The 22,624-nt window shown below is 40.9% G+C and overlaps 1 protein-coding gene across 3 annotated transcripts in view; it reads left to right on the top strand.

Annotated features, from left to right (window-relative positions):
- Positions 1 to 22,624, top strand: part of tenm1 (teneurin transmembrane protein 1) — a 300,581-nt gene that overhangs the window by 270,881 nt on the left and 7,076 nt on the right. For all 3 annotated transcript variants that reach the window (XM_081611713.1, XM_081611715.1, XM_081611714.1), the window contains 10 exons: positions 2,449 to 2,536; positions 4,187 to 4,383; positions 6,295 to 6,608; positions 7,162 to 7,334; positions 9,777 to 10,021; positions 13,076 to 13,369; positions 15,309 to 15,553; positions 16,114 to 16,256; positions 19,268 to 19,479; positions 20,962 to 21,263. In XM_081611713.1, coding sequence (XP_081467839.1) covers positions 2,449 to 2,536; positions 4,187 to 4,383; positions 6,295 to 6,608; positions 7,162 to 7,334; positions 9,777 to 10,021; positions 13,076 to 13,369; positions 15,309 to 15,553; positions 16,114 to 16,256; positions 19,268 to 19,479; positions 20,962 to 21,263 — 2,213 coding nt within the window. The remainder of the gene's footprint in view (positions 1 to 2,448; positions 2,537 to 4,186; positions 4,384 to 6,294; positions 6,609 to 7,161; positions 7,335 to 9,776; positions 10,022 to 13,075; positions 13,370 to 15,308; positions 15,554 to 16,113; positions 16,257 to 19,267; positions 19,480 to 20,961; positions 21,264 to 22,624) is intronic.

Raw genomic sequence — 22,624 nt, 5'->3', positions numbered from 1 at the left:
TGAAGGATGAGGCTGTAAGAAGTTTGTCATCGTCGGTTTAAATCTTTTTTTTTTTTTTTTTGTCTGGAAATTAGTGTGCTTTAAGTTTTTACTCCCCTCCCGCTGAGAATAGAAAAGAAAAAACAAGAGATTAATCCAGCTCAAGGTGCTGCCTTCACATTCAGAGTCTAAATGTTCCAACCAGAGATGTTCACTCATATTCACCGTCCAAGCAGAAGGTAGAAGATCAATGCTGCTCTTATGTTTGTCAATTATTTACAAAGCTGAATGCGTGCAGCCGGTTAGCTTAGCCCCAAAGACGTGTGGTTTTTTTTTTCTTTTTCCTTTTTTCAGTTTTTTAGCAGACATGTTGCTGTGTTTTATGGCCAAATGTCGCCACTGTGGTCCCATCTGTCCAAGGGACGTTGTTCCAAAACTCTTTTTTTTTTTTTTCTTCTATCCCCTCGTTTGTTCAGATGCACTTTTTTTTTCTTTTTTTTTTGGCAAAATCCGGCCTGGCATGTTCTCCTTCAAGAGAAAAGGATTTTCCTGGAAATCCGTTCAAATGTCCCACACTTGTTTAGCCTCTTTCTGACTCTGCTGTGATGAATTCTAACATTAAATGAGTGTTTAGAGGCTTAACCTGTATGAGATGTTTTTGCTTTTTTGTTTGTTTTTTGTGGAGAGGATTTTATTTTTCTTTCTTATATATCACACAATTTAACCTCAGTGGGATCTTGCTGAAACTTCAGCCTTGACAGGCAAGTTCATTAATAAATTTCCCACTTGTGAGTAATCGTTATCACAGCAGAATGATCATTTCAAATTGTTTGGCATGCATAATCTCACCTGATTAATAGGCAGCAATAATTACTCCTCTAAAGTTATTCCTGATGTCTTTCCACCTTGGAAACAAGAAAACAGGCAAACGGCAAAAAGTTTGTCTTTTCTTATCATTCTAATTTATAGCAGGGTTTTTTTTTGTTTGTTTGTTTGTTTTAACCCAGTACTTTTGCGTTAATGTAGCTGTACCTAAATAACCTGGAGGTAATAAACAACATCCATCTGACATGACCTAAGTCGTGTTTTGTTTTTTGTTTTTTTGTCACTGTGTTTACTAATTTTATTTAAAAAATCTTGCTCAAACCTGAGCGGTGACATCTCAGTGTTGTCAATTTTCTCACGTCAAACTCGTTTCTTTTGGAACAACACCTCGGAGTAAATTTCCTTGAGGTGTAATAGTTTACACAGCAAGAATCTAAATTAAACTTGTCAACTGCTCCAATTATCTCCTCACAGGCGCGTACACCTACAGCTCTTTCATCCAGGACAATAGGGATAATTTGTACAATTTAACGTTGCATTTGTCAATCAAGTAATGAGCTAAGCCCTGCACTCGTGTTGCGATGCTCTGATTTTGTTTTAAGTTTAAAAAAAAAAAAACCCTGGTAACACTTTATTTGAAGGGGTGTGCATAAGACTGATATGACACTGTCATAAACATGACATAACACCTGTCATGAACATGAACGAGTCTTTATGAATGTTTATGACAGTTGTCATGAAGTGTCATTCGGTAAATAATGACACTTTTAATGCAAAGTTGCTCTAAAAGTTGCATTGAAAGTCCAATAAAAGTGCCAGCTTTGCATTAAATTGTCATAATTTACAAAATCATGCAAAGTTGGCATTTTTAATGGACTTTCAATGCAACTTTTGGAGCAACTTTGCATTAAAAGTGTCATTATTCACTGAATGACACTTCATGACAACAGTCATAGACATTCATAAAGACTTCATGTTCATGACAGATGTTATGTCAGTCTTATGCACACCTCTTCAAATAAAGTGTTGCCAAAACCCTTAATCAATCCCTCTTATCATCTACGGGGCATCGACAAATTATTCACGCCCTCACTTTTTGGCATTCTTTCATGTTATTACACTAAGCATTAATATATTTTACTGAAATTACATGCAGGAGACAAACACAAAGTAGTGACTTAGTATAAAGTGTCATAAAAGTTATGTGTTTTTAAAAAAGCTTTATTAGATTAATGATACAAACACTTTCCACACAAGTGGACTCTATGAACTAGTTTGATAACTTGTAAACTTTCGCTTGGTTTTATATCAACCACAAATACAGACCACTGAGTTACGCTTTACTTTAACACATCCTACAAAATACATTGTGGCTGGAAGTAAAGCAGAAAAGTAGGAACAATTATGAGTTTTATGACAGAAAAGAAGCATTTTTTATCAACCCAAATAATGTAGTCATTTATTTACATCTATCATCAATGTTACTTACGTCATTCTATGTGTCACTGTACTCCGTTGCAGCCTTTCTGTGTTGTGTTAGAAATGGCAAACGTTGTCCGTTGTGATGATTTCCGCACCGGAGTGACCTTTTGCGAAACATTTTTGTGGTCGCGTGTGACGCGTTGGTCTTTGTCAAACCCGCAGGTGTCGACCAACGGGGAGATATCGATCATCTCTGGAGCCCCGACAGACTGCGACTGTAAGATAGACCCCAACTGTGACTGCTTCTCTGGTGGGTCATCACGCAGCAGACACACACAAACACACACAGACACGATCGCAGGATTAGGTAATGTAAGAGTATTAGATTAGGTCTAATAGGATTACAGCCCTAAAAGAGAGGGAGGGGAAGAAAAATAAAGGAAAACAACATTTAAAAATCAATTCCGATCATATCTTCCCTGGTCTGCAGGATATTTAAGTGGGGGGGAAAAAAAAAAAAACTGGACCATTTTAAAGGCTAACATGTTTAGAAATTGTTAGTATGTCTTGATATCTAGAGAGTAAATCTTTCAGCCTTTGGGTCTCAGCTGTCTAATAAATTTATTAGCAGTGCTTGAGAATGTTTTTCTTCTTCTTTTTCTTGTCTGTCCGTCTCCTGCAATGTTATCCCCTCTCTACTTTCAGCCTGCCTAAATTATTAAAGTCAGCTGGAATCCAAATGTCTGGGAGGGGCCGCTTTGACTTTCTCCCTCGGAAAAATACCAAGAATACATAGCAATGAGCTTTATGTAAATGGCGACAACATATATAGGACTGTGAGAGAGAGAGAAGCAGCCATAATGTCACAACAGAGGATATCATTTGACTAAGAGAGAGTACCTGGATGCAGAAAAACGAAATGTGATTTTTTTTTAATTTTTGGTATTCACCAGGAATTCTCCTCGCTGCAAAAAAATAAGAAACTGCAGCTAAATTTCAGGAGGAACACGCGTCGAGAGAAAAACCTTTCAAATCCATTCAAATTACAGCTGGTGGAAGAAAAAGCTCCCTTTTTAGGCGGTGAATGTTTTAACTGGTTGGTATGTCATCGAAGGGCACCTAAAAAAATAATGGTGATAAAAGGGAAAGAGGAAAGGGCCCAACAAATAAGCAGATGTTCTTTTGACGGTTAGGCCGCGCTTTCATTGTAAGTGTCAGAGGATGTGATTTTATCATTTAATTCCGCTCATAAAAATCTGTCTCTTTTTCTACTCGGAACGGAGGGAAGTGTCTCTGCCACGCCACAAGCCAATGGGCTGTAACCATCCCCATTTCTTGGATTGTACTTTGCATATTTTCAATCATGTCTTGCTGTTAACAGATGATTACTCTCTTCAGAAGCTTTCCGTTTTCCATCCCCTCCGCCATAAACATCCCGCGTCTTTGAACGCGCGCCCGTCCACAGGCGCCAGATACAAAAGGAACGCAAATGTTCGCTCACTCTCTCTCGCTCTAACACACACACACACACGCGTATTTGTGCACGCGAGTGATGCGCATGCAGCCAGGAGATAAACCGCCACCCCGCCATCTTTACAGAGCCATCAGAGGCCCCTGTCCCCTCCGCTGACAGCATCTGAAGACCCTCACCCGGCCTGTTATACCCCGTTGCGCTACCAAAAGACTCCTGAACGCACCCGGCCGCCGGATACCGCCGTCTGATAACTCCGAGGCCGCTATCAAGGTGGTCATCGTTCCCGCTGCTCCGGGAATCGACTGTATGCCAACAAGCCTGACTCCTGAGCCAGAGTGATAAGAGCCGCCATGAGGTCTTCATTTTACGAGACGGCTGTGTGTGCCGCTCGGGGGCTTGTGTCTTTCAGGGGAACATCATTATTGCTCCGTGTGTTTAGAGGTAAAGACGCTTTTACCTTCAACCCAGTGTTATTGTTCTCATCAGGCGATGGAGGCTACGCCCGTGACGCCCGTCTCAAAGCCCCCTCCTCGCTGGCCGTGGCGCCCAACGGCACCCTGTATATCGCCGACCTGGGTAACATCCGGATCAGGGCCGTCAACCCCAACCAGCCTCAGCCCAGCCCGGCTGGGCTGGTGGAGATCAGCTCCCCGCAGGACCAGGAGCTCTATCTCTTCAGCCAGGTACGCCGTGGCGCTCCGGCACCGCTCTGTAAACAAAGCTCCGCCGCGCTGAGCCCCACATGGAGGCTGGAGAGCCGCGCGTCGGAGGAAAAGGTCAAAATATGAATATGCTGTGGTCGGGTTCAGGTGTGGATGTGTTTGCTTGTGTTCTCAAATGTTAACGACATGAAGCAGTACATGCATTTACACAAATTTACAAGTCTGAAAACAATTTTTTTTTCCCTCTACAAACAGCTCACCTATTAGGTCTTTAATACACAATAGTTGTGCAAATAACATGCAAAAATATTCACATGACATAATCCAGATTCATTTAACTCATTTCAGCATACATAATTTTAAGAAATGCTGTTCACTGACTGTTTGTTCAAGCTGACTGAGTTCAACCTCTTTCCATAAAGATGTTCAAAGAACTTGAAATACTGGCAAAAACGGCCTTATTGTAATTGCAGTGAAATGTTTTTCTGCTTAAAAATTGGAAAAAGTTTGGAAAACCACGTCTCATTTTCCATCCAGATCGATTGAGAATCCTTGGTGAGTTATGGAAATTGTTTACGGATGCTGTAAATCTGTTTGGCCGAGCTTGAGTTATTAATTTTGCGAAGAAAATATCAAGAGTGTAGGGAGGTGAATGCATTTCCCCCACACCCTAAAAACTTTACAAACACATTGAAAAACCAACTCCTGAAGCTCCTGAAGCTCAGTCATACAGCACAATGTGTTGGTCAATCAAATAAAACCCCAGTAAAATACATTAAAGTTTGTGACAAAATATGAAAAACTTCTTATGGCGTGAACGCTTTTGCGGATACTAGAGAAAGTTTGACGCAGTCGTGGAAGCAGTTTGTCTTCTTTAGTTTAGTATCACCGTTAAATTTTCCTCCAGAACTTATCGGGCCTGTTTGATCGCCAAGCAGCTCTTCTCTCCTTGGTTTGATGACTGATACTTGGACGACGTTCCAGCTGGTCAATCACAACATTCACAACATTCACAAGGATTCTGCAGAAAATGTTTGGACCATTCTTGTTTTTCTTAATTTAAAAGACTACAAGAAGATCTGGCTCAGTAGGAGAGCAATATAAAGACATAAATGTTTAATCAATACTTTTACTTAGTGCTCTGGGTTTTTTATTTTTTTATTTTATTTTGTAAAACGGTGTTGTTGAGAAAATCTGATTTTGTGATGATCAAATATTTCAGCCTGGCTCCTTTGTTTCCCAATAATTCACAACACACTAAATAAGCAGCTCATTGTAATTGACATGTTCTGTTATTATTTAATGTTGCATTGATGGAACCTGAAAAACCACACAAACTTAAACTCAACAGTTAAGTTTAATATATTTTTATTTTTATTTCTGGTTTATTTCAAAATTACTCTACAGGTTTTACTCTGACCCTTTTTTTGCTGTTAAAGTGAAGCAAGTCAAGATTTCTGACCCGGTTAAGAACATGAACTAAAACAGATCCTAAGCTGAAAAAGAATAAAATCTAAAACACTTTAGTCTATAAATCACTGAACATTTTAGCACCAGATTACGTTAAAAAGATCCATTGTTCATCCATTGTCTCTCAGGTCTTCTGGTTCTGGTTCTGCTCTGCATCCCCAGAACCAGACCCAAACATTCATCTTCTACGCACCACAAATGTGGACCAAACTTCCAGAAAACTGCAAAGCTGCCGAAACACTGAGTTCCTTTAAATCTAGACTAAAAACCCAGCTGTTTCTAGAGTTGAATTTCATTAGCAGAAACTGGAACATCAACATATTTGATGTGTATCTGCTTGATGGTTTTGATGGTGGCATTAGACAAAATGTAATGTTCATTGCTTGTTTCATAATTGATGGGTTTTTTTATGATGTAATGTGCCACACAATCAGACTTGACTCCACTTCCTCTCTGCCACAGAACGGCTCCCACATGTACACCAAGCACCTCATCACGGGCCACTTCCTGTACAACTTCTCCTATGGGACGGACGGCCAGCTGTCGGGGCTGACGAGTCGCGATGGGCGCGGCCTGCAGGTGCGGCGGGACGCCCACGGCGTCCCCCTGTGGCTGGCGCTCCCCGGCGGTCAGGTGTACTGGCTGTCCCTCAGCAACAGCGGCATGCTGAGGAAGGTTTCGGCCCAGGGCCACGACCTGGCCCACATCTCCTACCACGGCAACACGGGTCTGCTGTCCACCAAGAGCGACGAGAACAGCTGGACCACCGTTTATGAGTGAGCTTCACCGCCCTTCTTCTTCTTCTTCTTCTTCTTCTTCTTCTTCTTCTCCTCTTTTTGATTTCCTTTGTGTTTTCTCACTCGACTCTAAATGTGTGCATATGACAAGAGTTCACAGGAACGCTGTGAAATGTGAGTGCCATCTAGTGGTTGCTTGGGAATCTGTCAAAAAGTTGTAGAGGCATTTTACTTTTTTTTTTGGAGGGGCATAAGGGGAAATTTTGGGGGAAATCTATGCAAACATTTTGATCACATGCATTTGTTTTGCTTTGTACTGTACATATTGAGCACACACTAAACCACATGTGTGTGAATTATTCACCACTGGCAGCTCAGTCTCTGTCTCAAACTCCACAGCTGGGTAATTACACTTATAAATCATAGTTGACACCTACTCTGTGCCAATAAAAAGGAGGGGAAAACAGAGGGTGTGTGTATGTGTGTGCGCGCGTGGGCGTGTGTGTGTTGGAGTTTGTGTATGACAAACCCAGAGTGACTCTTATCTGCATTTTGTGTGTGTGTGTGTGTGTGTGTGTGTTCCCTTTCTAAGGTATAGCAGCGAGGGGCGTGTCACTAACATCACCTTACCCACGGGTGAGGTGAGCGGTTTCCACGGCAACCTGGAGCGCTGGTCTCGAGTTGAGGTCGAAGCTTCCAACCGTGAGAACTTTGTCACCAGCACCAACCTGTCTGCGAGCGACACCATCTACACGTTCAAGCAAGGTGAAGCCAGACGTTCACTTCTTTTTCTTTTTCTTCGTTTTTTTTTTTTTTTTTTTAGAAAAAAGGAAAAATGTAAATAAAGTGAAAATTAAAGCGGTTTGAGGCATATCGCAACTTTCATGCTGACAGGCTTGACATGAAGGAAAGATCGAAGTGCCTCTGGCCTCTTTATGTTCGCCACAGATCTGCACTGATAAAGTTTCTGAGTCATTTCTAAAGGGGGACAGAAAACCTTAGATGAGACGCACACACATGTAGAGGGGGATGATGACCGTAAATCTAGACGAATTTTGACGTTCACCGCAAAAACATGAAATCTTACCAGGTATAAGATAGTCCAAATATCTTATTAAAATATCTTATTAAAATAAAACAAAACTAACTTTCAAGTAACTTTTCAGCAAAATATAAGAGCTTAATATTGATTAAAAAGTACAAATAATTTCACTTATGATGAGTTCTTTTTCATCAATATAGAGGAATTGTTGACTTGAAATAAGTTTTTTTGATGAAAAATAATCTGAGAGTTGATTTAGACTCATTTAAAGTGATGTGAATCGAAATTAAACCACAAGTACTAATATTCAGTTCTACATGACGGACCAACACAATGTGGAGCTTACAGCGAGTATGAAATGACAGGAAAAGGAAACATGGTTTTAAATGTTTTTATAAATAAAAAAATATGAGGTCCATTTTTGTTAAATAAAATCCTGTGCAACAGGATGCCAAGATAAAGGTTCAAGACACGGCGACAAAATCTGTTGACGGGAAACTGTTAGTCATAGAATTTCACACGTTTGAATAGTGGCGAGTTGAAACCCTGGAGCGGAAACGGCAGAAGTGAACCTTTTGGCCCACCTGGGAAACTGTGTGGCAAAAGAGACAAACACTACGGCCACCGTGGGGCAAACATGGCGGCGCCAGCGTCATGCTGTGGGGAGGTTTTCCTTCAGATTTTTTTTGAGTTAGTTGCAGAACTCGATATTCTCCATCGAGTCTGACTGGTATTCTGCAAAGAAAATGTACAAAAGTTTCAATTAAGAAAAAATTGAAAGTTGCTCTCAGGTGTACTGAATCTGCCGAACTAAATCCTGGTAAAAACGTTTTTACGTTTGTGGATGTAAAGAAATGTTAAAAGGAAAAGATCCACGGTGGGATCAGTTCAGATTCCTCCTCTTCATCTGGACTCATCTTGTTGGAAAACCTCCTCTTCCTCCCCTTTATTAAACTCCCCTTCTGAGTCTGACATCCTTGCGTTTTCAGCGGGAGGAGGAGGCGATCAGAAGAAGAAGAAGAAAGGGCTATTAATGAATTCATTCCTTCCATTGATGGCGAAGGAGGGAGACAGATTCCGACTGACTTGTGAAATGTCTTAACAACAGCTGGGGGCGGCGGCGGGGATGGAAAAAAAAAGAAGGAAAAAGAAAAAGAGGGCAGAGATGAGAGGAGGAAAAAATGAGAGTGGAGTGGAGGAGCCACTCATGGGAGCAGTTTCTTCTCATGTCAGCCCTTTAATTGCTTTCTAGCGGTTGTCACAATGACAGCAGCACTGCGGAGACGGGGCGGGGCTGCGCTCGCAGATTCAATCGCTCGCTTGTGCGCGCTCATGCCGCGGCGGCGACGTGACTCAGCTGCTGCTGGGGGGAAAACTGTCAAAATGACCCTCCGATATACACAGTTCCTTTATTCCCACCTGCCTCAGAGGCAACAATAACCATATGGGAAGAAGGATTTCTTTTATTTATTTTCTTATACAGTAGCAGTGGGAATAGACAGAACTGTTTATTATCTGCGTTAAATTTGATGGGTTAAAAGTGTAGGTTTTATGATTATTTTTCCTTTCTCTTTTTTTGTTTTTAAATTAATTGTGTTCTCGGGGCGAGTAAAGCCGTGACGCAAAGCGATAGCAGCACGTGTGAAGATCAGGGTGAAATATGACTCGCAACAATATAGAGATGAATTTAAAAGAAGAGTTTCTGGGAAATGTTTTACGACCACCACGGCGTCCGCACGCTGCCTCCCTCCTTCCCTCTCTCTTCTCTGTTCGTTGCCTCTTTTTCATTATTCTCTGTCTCTCATTATCTGTCCATCTGTCTCTTTTCTCCCTTCTCTCCTCCCTTTGAGTAGATTAGATTTCTCCAAAGCTGCTGTGGCTCATACAGTGAAGTGCTAAGCACTCGGCGAAGTGATTTAAGCAATCAATTTAAACAAAAAAGAAAAACACACATTACAGAAGTGTCTGTATCTTGCAGATTTGTTGTTCTCAAGGCTTCTTTTCTTATTCAGCTACTGATGTTTTTCTCACACGTTTTTTTTTCTTTCTTTTCGTTTGTGTCACTGCATGCTTGCTTCTGTGGTTTGTCTCTGCGAACGTGTGACCCACCCGTGGAAAATGCACTGCTCCCACCCTCCTCCACCTCACTACCCCGACACCATCAGATCACGCCCAGAACTCGTACAGAGTCAGCTCCGACGGGTCGTTTCTGGTGGTGCTGGCGAGCGGAATGGAGCTGTCGCTGAGCACGGAGCCCCTCCTGCCGGGTGGCGCTGGGGGCGGAGTCAGCCCCACGGCCAGCCGCTGCAACATCAGCCTGCCCGGCGACCACGGCCCCAGCCTGATCGAGTGGAGGCAGAGGAAAGAGCAGAGCAAGGCCAACTACAGCACCTACGAACGCAGGCTCAGGGTAAACAAGCAAAACCAAGAAAATAAGTTTGTTCCTTCACAGTGACCTGCTGCACGAAGCCTGAACCATTAAAAGTTTCAACGGGGTCCAGGTGTTATAAATTGAGAGATGTTTTAGCAATTTTTAGTACTTCAAAATGTGATTTTATAGATTCATTGCATATAGTTTGAGCTACAGGTGTCAAACTCAAATCCAGCCCTCAGCAGTCATTCATGGGCAGTAAGAGCAGCGCCACTTCAACAGATGTTTACTCAAGTAAAAGTAAGAAGTAGACATCCAAGAAATTACTCAAGTAAGAGTAAAAAAGTATTTGGTAAAAAGTCTAATCAAGTACTGAGAGACTGATCAATTTATCAATCATGTAATATTGAAATATTACTCAACCAGACTGACCACAACATGGAGTTAAGTGAAAAAAATTGGTATGTTAAGGATGGAAATTACAATAATTCATGTAAGTATCAAAACATAAATAGAAATCATTTGTTTCCAAATCAATTTCTTTCATAAAAAAAAAAAACTCTGGAAACTTGAACAAGACCTGCAGGTTGTCTGATTAAATTTTAGTTAAAACATGTTTGTTTTTCATTCAGTGGGGAGAAAATCCAGAAATCTTACTCAAGTAAGAGTAGAAATACTTCATATTAAAATTACCCAAGTAAAAGTAATAATTACAGTGTAGTAAAAATACTCCTTAAAATATTTATTTATTTATTTTTAAAGTTACTCAAGGGATTAGTGAGATTATGTCTTTTGCACAACTATTTACAGAAGTTAAGAAGTTGTATAATATTAGTGCAAAGAAAACTTCCCCTTTTACCTCAAACACAGTTGCAAACTCTAGCACCGAGTAATCATGGCGTTAGGGGCGGGGCTTAGAAATGTTACACTTTTATCAGACATTTTCACTCACTAAACCTGAAGAGAGCACGGGATGACGATCTGCAGAATGAGTTAACCATGGAGAAATGGAAAAATAACAGGATCATGGCATAAGACATCAGGAGATGCACAGACCTGAATAATTACACATAAAATCATACATAGACTCTACAGGAAACGTTAAAGCTCTGTGATTCTGAGTTGTGTTGGAAGTGCAGAGGAACATAATGTTGTTTGAAAGTGAAAAGTAAAAAAAGTCTTTTGGATAATGTAATAGTACTTATCAACAAAGCATTCAGGATAGATTTAATCCCTTTCTGTGTATTTTAGGTAACAGAGGGATGGGGGTAGATTAGCACTGATCACCAGATGCAGAACAGCCCTGAGACACTGGAGAGCAAAACATGTTATTCCATTTAGTGAATGGATGGGAGAAATGAATGAAATAGCCGGTTATGAACAGCTTGATTTTCATGTTGAAGGGATATTTGCAGAACTGTGGGACATGAACCTACATGAACCTTCTACAACATCAATGATGAGAGAGAAAGGATTAGGAGCGTTGTGAGCTACCGTGGATGAGTATCGTTTCTCTTGTCTGCAATGAGACAAGGTCTGTGGTGAGGAGTGTGGTAGGAGTAAGGCTGGAGGTGTTAACTATATCTACGTGTTTGTAGCTATGTGTATATGTATGTATGGGTTTTTTTCTCCTTCTTGTTGGAGCGTAGCTAGTCTTTGTAAGTTATTCTTATTCTTACTTTCCCATTTTATTGTTCTCTTCTTCTTGAGTTTTTGGGATTTGTTTCTGTAATGTTGCATTTTTGCCTTGTTCTTTCTCATGTTTGTTGGCTGGTTGACCTGTCAAAAAGCAACAAAAAAGAATGTAAAAAAAAAAAGTTACTCAAATAAATCTGAGTAAATGTGGTTAGTTACTATCCAACTCTGTTTATTTGGCCCTCTGGACTGTGAAGGGATCAATTGAACTTCAAGACAACAGTTTTGTCCTTAAATATTATTTTATCTGTCAAATCAAATTAGTTTTCAGCTGGATAGGACAAAGTTACATCGGCGTGAAAAGATGTTAAAATTTGTTACAATTTTTAGACTCATTTTAGCTGAAATGAGGAGAAAAATGAATTCCTCTTTTAAATAATAAAGTGAGTTTTGTATTTTATTTGGAAATCAGGGTCCCAGATTCTGAAGTCAGATTATATTAGGACATAATCCATGTTGCTTGTGGTCCAACGGGACGTTTCTAGAGTCAGAAATCGTTTGGGAAGTCGCGTCATCTGGCGTTGGACCATTGAGTTGTAATGAATCAAAAGTAAGTGCAGCAATCCACCTTAAACCCTTTGAGCACTTCCTGCTTTGACTTTTTCAGTATGATTTCCATGTTAAAAATCCATGTTTTAAATCCTTCTAAAATAAATTCTCTGACTAAGTGAATTTTGGATTTTCGTTCACTCTAAGACACAAACAGCTAAACAAACAAAAAAAATCATTAAAACGTATTCATCTGTGGTTACAATAAGTCCACGTATAAGTGTCACCTATTCAACCGAATTGTTGAAATCATCTAACTTTGCAGAGATATTCTAATTCACTCCGCTGCTCTTGTAAATCTTCTTTGTTTCAACACTGTCATTTCCATTTCCTTTACAAACAGGGAGGGATTGTCCCCTCTCTCGCTCTCTCTCTCTGTCTGCTGTTCAGCGGTGCGAGCAGCTCTTCAACTTCACGTTGCACAACCCGCTGGACGAACTGAGTCTGAACTCGGTGGGTCTGGGTGCCGACGGGTTAAATGACTCGATCCTGGCTTCCCAAACGCATCCATCAACAGCGACGCCTCCCCCGTTTTGCAGCAGAAAGCACATTGCATAGTCAGAATATTTTATTAGAAGCTGACATCTTATCTTACGGCTGCTAATTAATTTGCAATCCTCAGGACTTTTTTCCTCTTATTCGCGAGGTAATTTATTACTACTGTTATTATGCAGTCTGGATTTGCTCCAAATGTCACAATTAATTTATTTGAGCTTTGCTTGTCTCAGACAAGCCAGCTATTTTATTTTAAATTTTTTTTATTTAATAAGCCTGCTTCCTCATTCAGAGTTTATGATGATTATAAGTAAAGAAAAAAAGAAAAAAGTTTTATTCTGTTGTTCTTTTCAGGCTCACAACAGGAACCTGCTTTCCATAGACTTCGACCAGAACACCCGGGTGGGGAAGATCTACGACGACCACAGGAAGTTCACCCTGCACATCCAGTACGACCCGCTGGGCCGGCCCGTCGTCTGGTCGCCCAGCAGCAAGTACACAGAGGTGAACATCAGCTACTCGGCCGGCGGGCTGCTGTCGGCCATCCACCGCGGAGAGTGGTCCGAGCGCATGGAGTACGAGAATGACCGGGTGGTGTCCAGGGCCTGGGTCAACGGCAAGATCTGGAGCTACACATATGCAGACAGAGTGAGGAAATGTTGCAACAGAACCAGCCTGTATTTCCTCTCTTCTAAAGGCAGCCGGTGTCTCTTAAAGTTGTCTAACACATGATGCAAACCTGGTCGTTCACCTGAAAGTGAAACCAGTGTTTACCAGATGAAAACCACTTCTGTTGCGGGAAACAAATGTTGGAAATTGAAAGCATGTAAGCTGATCTGCAGCACCTCTTCCTCCTTCACCGTCTGCTTAAAGTTATTCTTTTAGATTCCCTGCTTTTTTCATGTGTATCCTTTTTTTATGCTTTTTTAATCTTTGAAATCTGCTCTGTCTATAAATCTGGATAACAGCTACAAGCCTCTGAGAGCATGAAAATCACCAAGAATGTTCTTTGTGACACATAACAGAACCCAAGTGGGTTTTGAGCAGATTGACAGGATCTTTCTTTTTTTTTTCTTGTTGCAGAGTTGTGAAAATAAAACAGCAGTTTTCTGAAAGGGGCTTTTACAGTAAACACTGCGGTGCTTTGACAGATGATCTGATGCAACACGAAATGCATTAAATGAGACGGATTGATCCGTTGTGCTTAAAAAAACCTAGCAGAATAGTTTAGTCAGAGTTAAACGCAGAGTCTACGTTGCAGCTGAAACCAATAGCTGCTTCTTTCTGAGGGCTGAACGAAGCAGAGAACGTTTTTCAAGAACTTTTTCATGTTTTCACACGTTAAGCAAACAAACATCAATATATCGCGTTGGGATGGGATGGTTAGCGACTAAAAGACAAAAAAGGAAAGAAAATGTTTTGTAAATAATGATGGACTGTCAACCTGCGTGTAAGTACATCTTTAATTACACACACAAAAAAATTTAAGGTGTGAAGTTGTGGGGAAGCTTAAAGCATAGTTTCACAAAAAAATGGTTTTCTAATCTTTGAACATGTCAGGGAATATTGGTTTGATAATACAAAGAGTTTGAGACATCTGAAAAACTAACAAGACATGGATAATAAATAGTAAGTGATCCGAAGAACTAAATCTGATTTAAAGTCACTGCAAAGAAGATGTTTTGCTCTAATGAGACCAAAATGTAATGAAATTTGTCAAATGTACGCTTAGTTATGTGTGCTGGAAAGCCACGTAAACCAGTCCCAAACATAAAACACATTAGGAAACTTAACACATGTCACCCTAATTCCACATGCCCACAGTGAAACATGGAAGTGGCTGCATCATGCTGCGGGGATGCTTTTCATCAGCAGAGACAGGAGAGTTGGTCAGATAGTTGATGAGGAGACAAAGGAAGTTAAATACTGGGGAATACTTACCAAACCTTTCAGATTTTAACTGGTAACAAACATGTGAAACTTTTTCTTCTACTTTAGTATTAAATAAATAAATATTCCTACATAAAATCTCGATAAAATAAGCTTAAGCATTCAGTTGCAGTGTTCCAAGATATGAAGAAACAGAACCAAACGTGGAGAAGCAGCATTCAGCTTCTACGCTCCACTAATCTGGAACGAACTTCTAGAAAACTGCAAAGATGCTGAAATACTGAATTCAATTAAATCAAGGCTAAAAAAAAAAACACATATAAATAGAAAATGGAACATTGATGAGTATATTTTATGTACAATTTGCTTGTTGATTTTGATGATGACATTTGACAAATTTGTATTGTTTATTATTCATTTCCTATTTGGTTACTGTATTGTTTTTATATTGTTTTTATAGTGTGAAGTTCTTTGAACTGCTTTCTTCCTGAAATCTTCCATACAAAGAAACTCGACTTGACTTGAACAGATCCAAGGTTTACTTTTGCAAAGCACCGTAGGCTGCCAAAACTTGTATAAATAAATAAATGAGGGTTTCTCCAACAGAACAGGGTCAAAGTAAAAAATATAAACTTGACAAAACCTCCATGAAGCCACTCAGAGCTCCTTCTCTGTCCTCCTCTGTGTGTTCCCGCAGTCCATCATGCTGCTCCTGCACAGCCAGCGGCGCTACATCTTTGATTACGACCAAACGGACCGCCTGGTTGCCGTGACGATGCCCAGCATGGTGAAGCACGCCCTGCAGTCGCTGCTGTCTGTCGGCTACTACAGGAACATCTACACCCCTCCGGAGAGCCAGGCCTCGTTCATGCAGGACTACACGCTGGACGGGCGCCTGCGGAGGACCCAGTACCTGGGGACGGGCCGCAGCGTCATCTACAGGTACGGTTCCCCACGGCAACGCGGGGCTTATCACTCTACTCTACTTTGGCACAATCACTGTTTGTGTAAAAAAAAAAAAAGAAAAACACATAAAAGAGATTGCCTCAGTGGGGGTGCTGTAGTTAAAGGCTAATCTTAAAAAGTAGCACACACAACCTGCTGTCCTTACTAATGACACCGAATGAACGAACCAGGGAGACGGGTTCGAGGTCAGTTCCCGCTTATGATTGCTCCTGAGTGCCGTACTGAGCCAGACACCACTAATCTTATCCGGGCGTGTTGTATATTCCCGACACTCTTCGGACCGCGTGAGAGCGGCGTTATGAACGGTGCCGTTTCCGAGACCTAAAATGCCACGACTGCGGCAGTAAGTGCTCCTGATTCTGATGAAACGTTGAAGAACGATGCAGCCTCTTCCTCAACGGCCCCGAGGGATTTTTGGATTATTTATTCCACAGCTGCTAAAATTGAAAATGAAATGCATTGTGTTGAGCTCGAGTGTAATACTTCTTTTTCCACTTCTGCTTGTTTTCCTTTTTTTTGTTGTGTTTTGTATAAAGGTATACACCAGCAGCGAGGCTCTCAGAGGTGGTGTATGACTCCACCCTGGTGACCTTCACCTACGACGACGCCTCCGGCACCGTCAAGACCATTCACCTCACCCACGACGGCTTCATAAGCTCCATACGATACAGACAGACGGGTACGCTGCCAAAATGTCTTCCGTTGTTCCTTATTTGTCACATTTTCATCCTTCTGACAAACAGAAGCCAAGTAAATAAAAATGTCAGGCTGTTCAAACTACCCCAATCCACTTTTTGTTGCAAATTTTGAGGTGTTTTCAAGTTAAAAGAGTGTGTTTAATGTAAAGCCACAGCATCTCAATAAGGTTTAAGCGCAGAGATGGACTGCATTGGATCACTGTCCCTTGAGTTTATGGTCATAAACTGATACACAAATATTCTCCTTTACACTTCAAAAACATAAAATCGTAGTAGGTATTTTTGGTCCAGCTTCTACTGTAAGCAGCTTAGAAATAAGACAAAACTAACTTATAACTAACTTTTCAGCAAGAAAAATGAGCTTGTTTTGAGTCAATAATTCCTTAATAGCTATGAAAAATACTGGTTTCACTGACAGAATATTTTCACTTATTAACGAGACATTTTTCCCGTATTATAAGTGAAATAGTCTGTCAGTGGAGTTAATACTTTTTCATCAATATTAAGGAATTATTTACTTAAAACAAACTCCTGTGTCTTGCTGAAAAGTTAGTTGTAAGCTAGTTTTGTCTTATTTCAAGTGTACTAAGATATTTACACTAAAAACTAGACAAAAAATACTTTGTAAGATTTTGTCTTTGCAGTGCACAACAGATTTCAGATGCCATTCCTGCCATTGAAGCTAACAGTCCAATTAAATAAATAAATGAGAAATACAAATATGTCCTCAAAACATTGTAAAGATATTAATATATGACTCACTGGCATCTAACCAATATTTGTGTCAAATATATACAGAGCTTTTTAACTACTTTTGTGCTTCCTGTGCTAAAGTTAATCATAAATTGGTGAAACAGCTGCTGTATCTCACTAAATAAACCCTGTCATCTGATTGGTTAACCTGTACAGAAACTTATCTACAGACTAGTCAGATTTTCTACAGCAGCGTCCGTCTCACTTCACTTGTTTCAGCAGCACTTGACCATAAAGCAAAACCATATGTATAAAAAAATGCTAAAATATTTTTCTTAAAATATTAATCACATAATTAATCAAAATCAGATAATGTCATTGTTCCGAAGTTGGCTAAAATAAGCTCATTTTCATCAGTACTGTAATCACTTTGACAGTTGTTAAAACCAACCTAAAAATGAACAAAATTAAAATCACACATTGTCTTAAATTACACAATAAAATTACAAGAAGCAACGAGAGACATAAACAAATAAAAGCAGAGTCATTTTTGATCCAGTGGGATTGAAAAATCATATATTTATATATTTTCTTATATAAATATTGAACTTCAGATTAAGGGTTCAATCCTGGGCTTTCAGTCCACTGTGGCTCTGAGTCAAGTGACCCGGTTTTGTCCTATGTCAGCGTCTGTGGCGCTCAGTTTCAGGGCATATTTCTACTCTGTAACCGTAGCCGTCGTTTTAAAGCTGCTTCTCTGTTAGCCAAACTTATCTTTGCCTAATATTCACAGTTTAAATCAAAATCCATTTTTGAGCAAATGACCTCTGTACAGAGAGCGGGGGAAACCAGATTTCATCATAGATCTCAAACTCTCTAGTCTGGCTTTGAGTCAGACACAGCGCTATTTCATCTGAGACTGAGGCAGCCACAGTTAGAAGTGTGAATCGAGCCGAGCAAGTTCAAGTGGAAGAGACTGTGGTCTACCACAGCTTTGAATACAAGACCACCCCCAGGCCCATGAGCTGCGTCGCCTCTTCCTCATCTGCAAACCAACTCTGCCCCGTCTATGTCTAAATATATGCCAGCTCAACATTGGTTCTGGTTATTGCCCGGCTCTGAATAGCAACGGGTGTCGATTTGCACGGGGAACCGAAAACCCTTTGAAGAGCCAATAGACCCAAACCAAATACAGATCCCAGTTAGAAGGGCGCAGCAGTAACCATGAGGTTGTATCCGGTCCGTCATCAGGAGCCTCAGCTGTCGGCAGCAGATAGATGCTGTCGTTGTTGACACAGCTCAGCAGTTCCTTTAACTTCCAGACTCTGTCCAGGGTCATTGAGAACGCTCCCATTTCTCATGCCGGTCCACTTCCCGTGCCTTTGTGATTGGTGAGCCACGTTCAGGTGTCACTAATCTGCAGCTGTGCGTGCGTGCGTGCGTGCGTGCGTGCGTGCGTGCGTGCGTGTGTGTTTATCGCTTTGCCCTCCCCGTGAATAGACTCTCACCTTTCCTTTAACTGATCTCATTTCAGCAGAACAAACGGAGCCTTAGAGAGGGGAAGAGATAGCGGTAATTGTCCCTTGAGAGGAGACAAGGAAAAGTAAGGAACCCTAAAAGTGTAAAGAAGAGAAGCAGGCAAAGGGAGTAAAGGCACTGAAATAAAAAAAAAATGAAAAAGTGACATTTCTGAGAAGTGACAGCTAGAGACGAACAGACTGTCAGCCTCCCGGGGGCTTCAGTTCGCTCTCCTGCGCCTCCTCCCTATTAGCCGAGGTTCCGAATCAACATTCCACGGAAAAATAAAAATAGACGACGTAACACTGATCCAGCTATCCAGCGGGCTCCAAAGCGAGACACTTAGTCATTTCAGCTGCAATCAGAGTCATCTCGAATAGCTGCATAATGGTGTTTCATTAACAGGCCCCACCAAACACCCCAACTCCAACTCCGAAGCAGGATGAGTTGGCGCGGCCAGGCAGCAGAGGTGAAGGATGGTGTTGTTAATGCTGATGTCCTGACATTAAGGAGCACATTGGCTCATCAGCGCTATTGTCTTTGGATTTCATTATCTCCTCATATTAAAGGTCACCACTGGAAATGCCATAGCGGCGTGGACATAGTTGAGATCGAACGGTTTGAACTGTGTCTGTTAACGACGGCGAATTAGCTTTTGATTTAAATTAATTCGGCAGTGTGAGAAGCGGCTCTAAATGCTCTGCGCTCAGACGCATGGGATGCGTTCCTCTCTTTCATCTTCTAATGCGTTTTTTTTTTTTTTGGTTTTTTTTTTTTAAAGGCCCCCTGACAAGTCGGCAAATCTTCCGTTTCAGCGAGGAAGGCTTGGTCAATGCCAGATTTGACTACAGCTACAACAACTTCAGAGTCACCAGCATGCAGGCCGTCATCAATGAAACCCCTCTGCCCATCGATTTGTACCGCTACGTGGATGTTTCTGGGCGGGTGGAGCAGTTTGGCAAGTTCAGCGTCATCTTCTATGACCTCAACCAGGTATGACACTATTGACTGGATTTTGCTGCTGTTCAAGCTTCGCCGGGCAAGATATTGATTAACATCAGTGGATTTTATTGGGATTTTATGTGGTAGACTAACACAAAATGGTTGTAAAATGTTTTGTTTTTTTGACAAATAAAAGCTTGAAAAGCGTATGCCCCCAGACGCACTAATACCTCTTAATAAAAAGTGAATTTCCATCTGAAGTCATATGATTAAAAACTGAAGATGTAGGAAAAAGGAAAACACTGTGCAGGTCAGAGTTTAAATCAACATCCGACAGAGTTCTGTTCAATTCACCATCTGAAAATGAGAAGAGTATTACACATCTTCAAATTCATCAAGAATTGGGTCTGAACTTTGAGCAACAAGCCAAGCGAAGACTCATTGTGGTTCTGGACAGAAACATATTAGAGGATTTAAGACAATTGTTGAGATTCACCTTCCAAGAGGGCGATGGCCTCTAAACATTCAACCAGAAACACAATGGGACGGTTTGGGCCAGAGCATATTCATGTTTTAGAATGGTCCAGATCTAAATATAGCTAAAAATATTTGTCATGACTTAAATAAATGCCGTCAGAGACAATCTCAGTTCAGTCTGACTGAGCTTGGGCTGTTTTCAAAATATGTTCAAATATGGAAGAAAGAATACTCAAAGGATTTATATCTGTAACTGTAGTGCAACGTTTCTCGAAAAAGCGTTTGAAAAAAACAACAAAAAAACAAAAATCATTTCCTTCCACATTTCAGTCATATAGCCCTTTGTGTCGATCTTTCACCTTTATTTATAAAATACATGAAAATGTTTATTTGTATTACTGTGTGAACTGAACATGGTCCAAATCAGGATTGTTATGAAACCTCCTAAAAAAAAACGTGTTTGCAGTGGGTAACCATGGAGATAGTAAACTGTCCTAAACAGAGCTTTCTAACCAAAACGGATTGAGGAAGGAACCCCATCTGCTTCCCCCAGCTGAGACACAAACACAAAGCACATGGCCCCAAACACAGGCTGAGAATAAAAAGAGAAACCTGCAAGTGTGTATTTATGCTAGTCATTACATGAACAGGATGCAATTAAAGACTTTGACTGATATCAAAGTTCAAAAAGATGATCAGGATAATAAAGGACATCCTTACCCTAATTCAGAAGCACCACAACTAAAGTAACAACCATCGGCTTTTAAATGAAAGGATGTTTTTTGTTGCTAAATTTTGAACAAACATTAGTTTTGTTTGTGTGGTTTCGTGAACTGACGGTCTGAACAACGAGCCGCGCTTCTCTTGAAGCTAAGACAGCGGGAGGGTTAAGACATGGCTGCTGAAAAAAAACAACTGAGGTCTTGTGGAGGCAATGAAGCCTTTAAGAGCCTTTTTTTTTATTTCTGAGACATTTTTCTCGGAAATAAAAAAAAAGGGGGAAAAAAGTTTCATTAAAATCTTTTGCTTACTGTGTCCTGTTTGTGCTTCTCCTAGGTCATCACCACCCATTTGATGAAGCACACCAAGGTGTTCAACTCCTACGGCCAGGTGGTCGAGGTCCAGTACGAGATCCTGAAGTCCATCGCCTACTGGATGACCATTCAGTACGACTCGGCAGGGCGCATCACCACCTGTGACATCAGAGTCGGCGTGGACAGCAACGTGACCCGGTACACCTACGAGTACGACGCAGACAGCCAACTGCAAAGCGCCTCGGTGAACGAGCGTCCTCAGTGGCGCTACGGCTACGACCTCAACGGGAACATCAACCTGCTCAGTCATGGAACGAGCTCTCGGTACGTCGATATCTGCAGCTCGCTGTGTGTTACATAAAAGTTTCACTGTTTTAAATCTACGCCACCCGCATTGTTCCACAGACAACGGTAAACGTTAATGCTTACTTAAATTAAGAACTTTCACAAATATAAAAGCCAATTGGAAGGAAGGGGATACTTTTAACTGTTCTTATAACAAGAAAAGATCTAGAAAGTGAGACAAATGTGTGTTTTTTCAGGTCCAGACTCGATACTTTATTGAATCCAAATTGCAGCGGGTCTTTTGGGGAATGTCTCTACCAGCCTTGCAATATTGGTGACTGACATTTTGCCCGTTTCTCTTTGTAAAACCACTCAATCTCAGTCACACCGGATCAGAAGCGTCTGTGAACACCAGTCCTCACATTTTAACGTACTCTCAACTGAATTTAGCTCTGGGTTTTGGCAGGGCCAATCTAACTGAAGCTCTGGCTGCATGTTTTAGGGTCACCGTCCTGCTAAATTTGAACCTCTGTCCCAGTTTCAAATCTTAAGTACTGATCAGCTTCCCTTAACAAGCTTAAGAAAAGCCACACTGCCATGTTTCACTTTGGAATAATAGCTGAACGGCATTTTGGATCCCACACATAATGTTTTTCATTTAGGCCAGAAAGTTTCATTATGCTCTCATCTGAGCAGAGCGCCTGCTTCCATGTTTTCCAGGTGCTCTGCATGGTTTGTAGCAAACAGCAAAATTTACCTCTAACAGCTTCTTTTCAACAATGGCATCTTTCTGCCACGCTCTTATGAAGACCAGATTTGTAGATTGCATGTTTACTGAGATTATATTGAACTCTTTTTAGTAATAATGTGAGTAGTGGAGGTAATTGGTTGCAGATTTTATTTGGGGGCATCTGAGTAAAAAACTGATTTAACATTTAACGTAAAAAATAAATAAATAAATAAAAAATCCAACCCAACCCATGGGCCTTGTGTCCAGGTCTGATCTGACTAGTTAACTTTGATTAAAGGCGGGAACCAAAGTAGGCAGGACGTATTATTTTAATTAAGATTTTACTACTTTCATTTTGAGACCACCATTTATGTAAACAGTGCAACTTTGACCCATTTTTAGCTTTTGTTTAGCGTGCTAATCAGCTTGGATGTGCGACTGATCGGAGCAGAGTAGGATAGAGCTTTGTTTATTACCTCAACAGGAAAAATTATCTGCTTCTCTATTTGGACTATAAAAAGTTGATTAACAGAACTTTATATCGTGCATTCTCGTCTGAGCCTGACCCGACTATCGAGAAAATCATTTTGAATGTCAGATCAGATCAATATAACTTCTGCTAAGGAAGAGGAGGCCACTCTTTTCAGATTTTATTCATAAAACATCCTTT

Source organism: Poecilia reticulata, chromosome 10, assembly GCF_904066995.2.
Source record: "Poecilia reticulata chromosome 10, P_reticulata-male-v2, whole genome shotgun sequence".
NCBI lineage: Eukaryota > Metazoa > Chordata > Actinopteri > Cyprinodontiformes > Poeciliidae > Poecilia > Poecilia reticulata.
The sequence above is the reverse complement of the archived record's forward strand: the minus strand, read 5'-3'. Positions and strand labels throughout refer to the sequence as shown.